An 11,001-nucleotide genomic window follows, 5' to 3' on the forward strand; every position below is an offset into this window, starting at 1 on the left:
TCTGAAACATTGGAGGCTGAATTTTATCAGTCAACAAGAGCATCTGTCAGTGTAATGAAAGTGCTGTTCTGTAAGAAGGAATTAAAGATATGTCACTCTTTAAAAGCAAGGATGTGCAAGCCCTCTTGGGAACCACATGCACCAACACATCTAAATGGTATTTACTTCTCTCTAGTGGCTAAGTGACTGCACTGCTGTTTTGAAATACCAACCAGATTTTTTTCTCTGTGCATTTGATTTTTTTTTCCCCCTAACTCTTTAACACATGGTACCTAAAAGGTCACAGAATTTATTGTTTTAATCTGTACATTGGAAAATAAGTCAAGCCAGTAGCCTAGAACTTTAGGATTTTGTAGGCCTTGTCTTGTAGCAAGCCTGTGTGTTTGCATGTGATGGTGCTGGAGTTTTCTTCATCCAGAATGATGTGGTCTTCTCCGGTTGCTCTCACTGTTCAGCAGTGTTAGGAGCCAGCCTTCAGGAAAGGTGCATGGTTGTACTTTTTGGGACAATTGGAACACTTCCTTAGAGTTCATTTGCGTTCCTGAGTGCTGCAATCGATTGTTCCGGAGCACTGAAGAATGATGTGATGTTAAGACATGCTGACTAAATAAAGCAACTTTTCAGGAACTCAATGAAAAATAAACACACAAAGTAGAAAAAGCCAAACTGGCATAGATTCACGCTAAAAGCCCTTTTTGCAACTGGTAAATCTGTAGTATAATTTATCATAGAGTCATCTAGACTGGAGAAGATCTTCAAGATCATCAAGTCCAGCCATCAGTGTTGTTACATTTCTTTGAGATTGCAGATGGGCAGATTCTCATCCATCTGTAAATCTAATCCTCATACAACACGCTCTATTCTCTGATTTCCTCATTACCAGTCTAGAACTGATGTGGTGTTTAGCCTTGCTACAGGTGGAAGATGCTCTTCACCTTGTTCTAGAACATTCTAATTCCTTGTTTCTTTAAGTTTGCTCTGTCACAGTTCACTGGTTTTGCCTCGTTTGGATTATTTGTGCTAATTTTAAAGGCCATAGCAGATCTGTATTTGCGCCTTGAGGGGCAGCATGCTTCATCTAAGGTACTTCCGTAGGAAGATTATTTGATGCTGTTGGATGGCAGTGTGCTCTCTTCATAAGGAGGCACTGGATCTGGAGAGAGCTCAATGTGAGCTTCATCCAGGGCAGTCTTTGTCGTGGCCTCCTCGTAGGATGGAGGCAAGCACATGGACAGGAATGTGGCGTCCGGGAGGAGAGTGGAGTAGTGAAAACTCTGCTCGCTGTTCCAGGGCAGCACAGAAAGGAAATTGGACACATCGTGCTCAGGCAGGGCCTCAGGCAGGTCAATGCTGAAGATCTGCCCTTGTGGGACGGGGCGCTGGCAGCGGCGGTACAGGAAGAGCAGCAGGAATGCCAGGAAGAGCATCATGGTGGCAGGCAAAATGATGCACAGAAATGGCTCTATGTCGTCTTTGGTTGAACTTATCTGTTGTCTACTCTGTAATAAAAGCAAATAGGTAGTGTGTTGGATGCGTGGAGACCTCTTAATCACAGAGGAAAAAAAAACACATTCCCCCAAGGATGACCTAGCAGTTTTGCTCCCGAATTATTTTCTGTCTGCATTAGTGCCACTAACACAGTGTGTTTTGCAGGCTACTGGTTTGCCACATTCTTTCTGCTGATTTTTAAAACAAAATACTTCTACAACCAGAGGCAATATAAATGACAAAGTAGCTAAGAGAGCTGGGTTTCTAGGAAAATCATTTTTTGTGAGTGGGGAAAAATACCAACAGCCTGGAACTGTGTGTATTTCAGTATGTGTTGTTATTACTCTTGGATCAGCTGATACCTCTTCTCTTGTGAGAGGCTGGTTAAGCTTTTAAAACTTGAGACAACACTGAATTGCAGAGGAAAAGGGCTAGTCATCCACTGGATAGTGTCATTTCTGTTTGGAAATCTCGACTGTTAAAGAACAAACATTATAACAGCTGCCCCTTCCATCAGGGTCAACCACCAGCAATACTTGCACTTTGGCTACTTTATCCTTATGAGCCAGTCCCAAATAAAACTTGGCTTGCTGGGACAGCCAGAACAGGGGCTCTTCCTTGAGCCTGTTCTGCCAGCTATCCCAGAATCATTTCCCTTTTTAAAAGTATGGACAAAAGACCTCTGCACCAAGCTTTTGAGTTGTGTTGTAGCATGTCAGAAGTTCTAAGCTATGGGTTTGGTTTTTTTTTTCAGTGACGTGTTTTTTTCTGTTGTATTTGCTTCACTTTTAAAAATTGAATAGATCTTATTTCCAGTCTAAGTCTATCTAGCTCCAGCTTCTGATAACTGGATCTCATTCAGATTTAGTCTAGAGTCTATGAAAACTTTCTCTGCTCATCCTTCAAGAACTGTGGTTGTTCTGGTAGCTACATAAACATGCTGTAACCTATATTCAACTGATTATCTGCCGTGCCTTTGTTACCTCTCTATTTCATAGTCATATTATTAAATTATTTGTATATGGTAATGCTTAGGAAAAAGAAAGTAAATTGTAAATTGCTTTTCACTTGTAGCAGCAAAACAGAGCAGATTTCTGCCTTTTGTTTTTCCCTCTGAGTTGTTATGGGTCTGAGGCTAAGCCATTGAGGTCATTTTAAAATACATAAAAACTATTGTGTATTAGTTATTAAGCTTTTTTTCTCAGCTGTCTTTTAACCACAGAAATGCATACTAAAGAATTATCTCATATTTACTGATCGTTTCTTATTAATGAGCTTCTGGCAGTACAAGCTGTTGTCTTACCTCACCATCAAGTGAGCTATGAGAAGTTTAAAGAAAACACTTAGCTATTATTCTAAAGCAGACATTAAAATATTTAATAAATATGGGAGAATTGCTTTAAAAACTTTTGCTGCTGGTTGTTTTTTCTTTACCTTACTTGATTCTTAAAACACTATACACAAGAAGTGAGGAAAAAATTGTTTTAGTTTGTATACTATGATTATTGAGATTCCTTGAGTCTGTACTGCTAGCAGTACTTTCTTAATGGATATTTGGAAGAGCTGAGCTTTTATGGGATAGCATTTTTTGCTATCAGTGAAGAGCATGTTTTTCAGGTTTCAGATTTAATTTGTGGGGAGCAAGCTGTCAATCAGTTTCAAATACTTTTTAAAATATCTGTGTGCTGTTGTGGTTGGCAGTCTTACCTTCTGTCCTAAATAAGTGTTTGACACTTGAGACTAGTAAAAGGTATACTGAGTCCCAGTTCCAGCCAAATGCATCCCCACTATGAATGTGTTTGGTTTTTTTTTCTTTCTCAGGTTGGATATTAGGAAAAAATTATTGTCAGAAGGAGGAATAATATAGGAACAGGCTGCCCAGGGAGGTGGTGGAGGCAACCATCCTGGGGGTGTTCAAGAAATGTGTAGATGTGGCACTGAGGAACGTGGGCACGGTGGGGTGGGCTGGTGGCTGGACTAAATGGTCTTAGAAGTATATTCTAACCTTTATGACTGTATGAATTGCACTGAAAAAAAGTGGAGAATACATAGTGTGGCACACAGATAAGAATGGACTGAGGGACTGGATGTGAATTTACAGATGCTCAGGACCTTAAGCATAAATCACAGTGAGTTACTGTCTGTTGTGATTCAGCCTCCTGCTAAATGTTTTTTCAGTCTGGTTTTACATTGAGATGTGGTTCAAGAAGCTTTCACTGCAGCTGATTAATTGCTTGTAGATGTACCTAAACACAACTAAAGTACTGGGAAAAAACTGAGTGGTGTTGATCCCAGTACTTCTGTTGCAATTTTGTGCCTGTTTCTGAGATGAGTGGCTATGGGGCTACTGAAGAATGTTGTAGAGATCTTGACATAAATTCTTGGAAAAATTCATAGCCATAATACATATACCAAAAACTATAAACTTTTTTTTCTGAAGTTCTAAAGCTAAAAATGAAACAGTGGGCCAGTACGTATGGTGGAAAACAACTGCTGGAACTAGAAAGCAAAATGCCCTAGAAATGAAGCTGCATCTTCAGTAATTAAAAATGCTCTGCCTGTGTTACCAGGGGTAGCTACTGTGGATTTTGTAATTGACAACAGTAAGATTTGGACTTCCAGCATGAGATAAGCTACAAAAACACAAGGAAAGTAAGCCCTCATAATGAGAAGAAGGCAGGAAAGTGTGCAGCAGTAAAAGGGATTAATTTTCTAAAAAGACCTGGTTTTGGTGGTTTTTTTCTAGAACTGATTTTTAGTTGGATGGTCTGGGCATTGTGGATTACTTCCTGCCGCATTAATTCTTTTCACTTACACCCTTATGGGGAGTGAAGCAAAGGGTCAGTTTTCCAAAACGTGGAGAACACAGAAATAGTAAAGCCTTTCATTAGTAATCTGCCTGCTTACATTTTTTTTTACTGTGCTGAGCATGTACAGTTGCTGGCTTACAGATTATGTGAACCATATGAGTTAAGATGAGCTCTTACTCATGGCTGTTGGTAAAGGAATGAAATGGAGAGCACAGATGAGTTTTGTGGCATTTCTATAATGAATTAAGTGAGGTTAGACCTGAATGCATGTTTAAACAAAAGAAACCTGCTACTTACTTTAGAAGGGAAGGACCTCATAAGGCAAAACACGAGTTTAAAGGAAGCTTTCTTATAAAGATAGAAAAAGTAAAGTTGATTTGACTTCCTTAAATTCCCATCAAAGTGGCTGGTGCTAAAATTCATTGTGTTGCTAATGTTTTGCTTGAGTTCTTATTGAAGTTATGAGTTATTGAAATGATTTTTTTTTTAGAATAGAGCTTGTGTTCATACTAACATTTTTTTGATAAGGCTCTTGAAATTGAATCAGGAAACAGGTACTTCTGAAATGGTTTCAGTGGATTTGGAACAAAGTCTGCTTTGAAGTCAATAACTGTGGCCCATGCCCAGGTGTTTTTCTATCTTCCACCCTGCTGCTTAAAGCAGCTTCATTATTGCTTGTCTAAGCCGAACTCTGACAAACAGGAAAACATTTTGATGTGTTTTTGTGTACATCAACAGTGATGCACAACTTTGAGGTGAGCCTAGATTTACACTGAATTGTTAAATACTTGTTAGAATGTGATTGTGTTGGTGATGTTTGTTTCCCACAGTCAGACAAGACCAGTTTCAAGGTGCAAAGTCATTGCAATTCATATGCCAGCAGTCCCACTGACGAGGTAGACTCTTAAAATCATAGAGTTGGTTTTTAAAGCTGCTTTTCCTCCAGTTTTGGCATCCCCACACACCTACTCTTTTCTTTTATAGCTGTACACTTGATAGCTAAGTAGCACGGCCAGTGTACTTACTAGTGCTACTTGCCATAGCTGTTTACTAGGGGTACATGAAATTAGTTTCCCCTCAGTGAAACCATCTCTCTACACAGAAGCACCAGCAGGCAGGCTGTGTTTTCCACTCTGGCAGCTACTCCTCCCCCCCTCCCCACTTGCCTGCCTGTGATCCTCTCTCAGAAGTAATCAGCGCGCAGCTTAGAGAACAAGAGTTCATAGTGCCTGATACTCACTCTCAACATCTGCAGAAAGGCTTCATGGGACCAGACCCAAAGCGTAAACATGTATTTAAAAGAAAGGAAATCAAGGAATAGAGCAATGCATTGTGCTTTAAAGAAACTTATTTAGCAGCTGCTCCAGCAAAATTTTTCTTCTAATGATTTTTCCTTCACCACAGATGCATTTAAAACCACAACAATACATGCATGCTTTTGCTCTATGTAGTTGAGCATTACTGCTTTGATAGCTCAATACCCCCACACTGACTCTGTTCTATACAGTGAGGCACTGTACAAATGAATACACGCGTGTAAAGCCAAAGGAGGTGCCACAGATGCTGGCAGGTACAGACCTGGAGCTCTGTTTCCAGAAGTGGCCCACCTGGTTCAGTGTTCAGCCAGTCGTAGTTCCCCCTGTCAGCGTGTCCAAATTTCCTCCAGCTGCTGCCCAGGAGCCACCTCATGCTTTTGTCCACCCGCTCTTCTGCCTTTGTGCCTCCACTTTGCTTCACTGCTTGCGGCTGCGTCCCCTCCTCCCAGCCTTGACCCTGCTGGGCTGCTCTCCACTAACAATTGTGTGGAAATTGTGTCCCCCTTCTGAGTCCCGAGCAAAGGGAGAAAACAAATGGAAACCCCCTTGTCAGGAAGCCAAGCAGGCGGATCTCCTCTTCTCTCTTCACTTCCAAGTCAATCTCCCTGGATTTGCTTCAGTGGCCTACATTACCAGTAAAGCTGGCATCAGGTATCAGGGACCCGTGGCTGATAGTGCTCTGATTGGAGGGCTCCCCGCATTAGGATTATTAAAAAGGGAATTTGCATGTGAAGCTGAGACCACATGGTCCTGACTCCATGCAGATAAATAACCGCCTATATTTAGGGATCTAACAAATGCTTTTCCAACAAAATAATAATAAAAAGCTCCTATGCCAAGAGTGAAAGTTCCCTCTCTGATACAGAGTGCTGGAAGAACTAAGGATCTAGGCAGGTTTTTGTTCCCTGTGGCTGGTGCCTACAGTAAACAGTGAGAGCATCTGCTGCATAGAGAGACAAGGACAGAAGGCTAAATGCTATGCTGAATTATTTAGCAGCATGAGAATGCAAATGTTAATGGTAAATCCAGAGACAGAAAGCTGCCAGGGCAGCTTTGGTCACTGTGAGCATACGAACGCTTCCAGTAGTGAGTTGCCAGTGTATTTGACTTGGGGCTTGCTTACTAGCTTCTAGGGTGTGAGTTATTAAGTAGAGGTTGTTTTGAGTGAGAAGCCTTTGCTGTGTTCTTCAAGCGAATAAAATGTCAGGAATGTATATTAACCTCTAATGGGAGCAGTATTTAATCTGAGTGGTTCAGGGTTTAACTCTTACTGAGAAAGAAGTTAGTGGAATCATAAAATTGTCTGAATTAGAATGGACCTTTGAAGTTCCTCTGGTCCAATGCCTCTGCAATAAGCAGGGACACCTACAGCTAGATCAGGGTGCTCAGAGCCCCTCCAGCCTGACCTTGAGTGTCTCCAGGGATGGGGCGTCCACCAGCTCTCTGGGCAACCTATTCCAGTGATTCATTACTCTTATAGTGGAAACTGTCTTTTTCTTTTTTCCTCTGAGCAGAGGGAGGCTGTGGGTAATACCCAATTCAACTGCAGTGTGTCTTGTATGGCATCTCAAGGTCAGTCTGTTTAAGCAAAATTTCTGTTCAGGGCTGATAATACAAAATCAGGGGGTCAAGATTCTTAAGTTGTATTTCTCATTTGGGCTTCTTTCTTCAGTTGTTCTTTTGAGGTCACTGGTCCCAGAAAACTGTAGACCTTGTTCAGAGCAGTCAGGAGCAGCCCAGGTGTGAACTGCTGTGTCCTCTGAGCAGCTGGGTGTCCTGAATCAACAGGTCACGCTGAGACAGCCAAATTCCTCTGCGTGGTGTCCCAGGACTCTGTGTGGAAGCAGCGATGACAACTATCCATCCTAAACAACAGTGTTATAATAAATTCCTTTGGGAGACTTGAGGTTTAAATCTGTCATCTCACGTGCAAGCATGAAATGTTCATATACCATCTTAATTAGGGTCTTAATACAACCCCTAAGATTATGAATGCTATTTTTAAAACCTTACTGTAAATTTGCTTTGGGACTACCATGAATAATGAGAAGAGAAAGATGATGTCTGCTTATGGTATCATTGCTCTGTTTGATGAATTTTAGCCAAAATAAGGTGTGCACTTCACAAACTGACTGACCTAACTTACCAAGTGCTGTGAATTCTTGGCCTCTGGAACATCTTCAAGAGTGATTTAACTTTGTAGAGCTGAGGCCAAGTGGAAATTTGGGGAAACATGGTCCTTTGTCATGCAGGTAATTGGAATATACAATGACGGTTGTCTCTTTGGATTTATAATCAGTGGACCTGTTAGGAAGATTACAGAGAGCACTAGAGCCGAAGTCTTTCTGCTGCCAGGGGGTCTGCAGCTTGTGTAATACACTGCATCTGTATAGATCTGCTTGTGCAAAACTGAAGTGCTGCCACTCCATGTTGAAGCCGTGCTAACACATCAGACAGGTTGCAACTCTGTGGATCGCTTGAGACCTATTTCTCACGGAGTTCGTAGTTATCTCCATAGCTTGGGCATGCTTTCCTGTGGAGACTCAGGGGAGGAGCATCCTCTAGTCCAAGCCTCTCAGCCAAGTGTCAGGCTTGATGCTTTGAGATGTGGAAGAGGCAGAACTTTGGAGCTCTTCAGACTTAGCGTGCATCAAACAGTCTTTTTTTTTTTTTTTCTTTTCTTCTGCCTTTGTTCTTGGAAGTAATTCATTGACTCATTTTGATTGATCCTGTCAACCTGGAGAAAATAGGGTGGAATGGTAACACCTGAGAGATTACAGTTATTTTTAAAGGTTTGTAAAAGGATGTTGATAATTATCAGTCAGCATTGCTAATACTACTTCTAATGTTCAAGAAGGGAGAGACTTTCTTAGGAAGCCAGTGCAGAAAACGGGCACCTTCCCAACTCTCAGAGTGAAGATCTGGTCATAAATAATTCATATTTCTGATGTGCTGAGACATTAGAGGCAAGGGGTGTAACTCTATACTGTATTGCCGCTGATTATTAATAGGGAGCAGAATATCCATTGTGCCCTAAATCACAGAATGGCTTGGGTTGGAGTGGACCTTAAAGCCCACCCACTCCCAATCACCTGCTGTGGGCAGAGATGCCACCCACCAAATCAGGCTTCCCAGGGCCCTATCCACCCTGGCCTTGAGTGCTTCCAAGGATGGGATGACCACAATCTCCCTGGGCAGCCTGTGCCTCACCACCCTCTGAATAAAGAATTTCTTCCTAATATCTACCCTAGATCTCCTCTTTTAGTTTAAACCCATACCCCTTTTCTTGTAAAATGCTGTGTAAAATACTGGTTCCCCTCCTGCTTCTAAGCTCCATTCAAGTACTGGGAGATCACAATGAAGTCATTGAATCACTCAGGTTGGAAAAGACCTTAAAGATCATAGAATCCAACCACAATCTAACCATACTACCCTAACTCTAACAACACTCTGCTAAACCATGTCCCTGAGCGCCACATCCAAATGGTTTTTAAACACATCCATGGATGGCAACTCAACCACCTCCCTGGGGAGCCTATTGCAGTGCTTAACAACCCTTTCCATAAAGTGTTCCCTGATATCCAACCTAAACTTACCCTGGTGCAACTTAAGGCTATTTCCCCTTGTCCTGTCACCAGTGAGAAGAGAGCAGCTCTGCTCTCTCTGCAATCACTTTTCAGATCTTGGAAGAGAGCAATAAGGTCTCCCCTCAGCCTCCTTTTCCCCAGTCTGAACAGCCCCAGTTCCTTCAGTCTCTCCTTTTAGGCGATATTCTCCAAGCCCTTGTTGCCCTTCTTTGGACCTGCTCCACCACCTCGATGCCCTTTCTGTACAGAGGTGCCCAAAACTGAAAACAGTACTCGAGGTGAGGCCTCACCAATGCTGAGAACAGGGACAGGATCTCTCGGGAGTCTTCTCCAAGTTGGACAAGCCCAACTTCTTCAGCCTGTCTTCATAGGAGAGGTGCTCCAGCTCTCTGATCATCTTTGTGGCCCTCTGCACCTGTTCCAACAGCTCCACATCCTTTCTATACTGCAGGCCCCAGGCCTGGATGCGGTACTCCAGATGGGGTATCATGAGGGCAGAGCAAAAGGGAGACAATCACCTCCCTCACCCTGTTGGCCACCTCTCTTTTGATGCAGCCCAGGTTACTGTTGGCCTTCCAGCAAGTACACACTGCCGGCTCTTGTCCAACAGTAGATGGCCTTTGGGGTCTGTGAAGGCACTGTTACTTGTTTTTCCTTAACCCTTTTTTATGACTGGTTGAGTAGCTTTCTTGGAGCTGCAGGTCCCATCTGTGTGGGGCTGAGTTAGACAAGTGTTCGACTTTGTGCCCTGCTGTCAAGGAAAGACTTTCCTTCAGGGAGAAAGAGAAAATGATTCCAATCCATGGACTTCTGAATCCATGTGAAACTTTCTGAATTGAAGTGTGCATTATTTATCAGGGCATCAGATGAAAGGCTTTTGGCAATTTTGCGCTGTTTTCATTTAGGTGAACTGGAACAGTGCTTTGCTTGAAATAACACACATTTTGTTTCACGTAGCACGCACGCTCTGCGATAACACATGTACTGTTTCAGTTTGGAGTTTGCACCCTGAAAATGAATCTGTTCTGAGCCTGAAGATTCCTACTTACAGCTTATGGTGAAAGTGCACAGCCCCCAGCAGCCTGTAAGGTAAAGTTTGCTATAGAAATGAAATATGTGAAGAAAATCTTATATATAGGAAAGTGACAAATCTAAAGACATAGCAAAAGTTTTATTTTTCAAGTGGGGTTGTTGTTGGTTGGGCTTGTGGGCAAAGCTGCAGTCAGGCCGTGAATCAGGGATGTGACCTTTGTTGCGCAAAGGCAGGTGGGATAGCCTTAAATGGACAAAGCTTTACAAACAGGGCTAGTGGCATACACTGACCTCAAAATTTCCTAAAGGGATGGGGGGAGGGAGGAAGAGAATGAAAAGGGAAAACTTTCCTCATCAGTCAATTGGGAGGAGAAAAGAGGTCCTAGAGAGGTGTCCTTCCTGGGGTGTTCCCTCAAGTGCAGGAGGCACCTCACAACATAATGTGTATCTTGTATGAGGGATGTCTGAATGTTTGGAGGGAAATAAATACAAGTTAAAAATAATTGGTGTGGGAAGGTGCTGAGAACCATTGTTCAGTGTGGATGGCCTTGTATGTAATTGGGTGGCTTTTGAGATGTGTAGTGGTGAAGGCTTGGGTCCAAGATAATGTGGAAGCTAGATTCTACCTGGGGCAGTGGTGTGCTGAGTCAGCTGCTTAGGTAGGTATGTAACTTCAACTGCAAAATGGAAATCTCCTCCTCCTTTGTCCAGGTCTGAATCTCTCAAGGTGTCAGGGTGTGTTATGGAAGAGGAACCAGGCATCTGCTG

At 42.6% G+C, this 11,001-nt stretch overlaps 1 protein-coding gene across 1 annotated transcript; it reads right to left on the reverse strand.

Annotated features, from left to right (window-relative positions):
* Positions 1-1,078: 1,078 nt before the first annotated feature.
* Positions 1,079-5,997, reverse strand: SMIM28 (small integral membrane protein 28). The gene is given in 3 exon segments (XM_031613984.2): positions 1,079-1,123; positions 1,125-1,499; positions 5,877-5,997. Coding segments are annotated over 3 exon segments (531 nt in total). The 5' UTR covers positions 5,988-5,997.
* Between the last annotated feature and the right edge of the window lie 5,004 nt (positions 5,998-11,001).

Source organism: Phasianus colchicus, chromosome 2, assembly GCF_987193195.1.
Source record: "Phasianus colchicus chromosome 2, bPhaCol1.hap1.1, whole genome shotgun sequence".
Taxonomy (NCBI): domain Eukaryota; kingdom Metazoa; phylum Chordata; class Aves; order Galliformes; family Phasianidae; genus Phasianus; species Phasianus colchicus.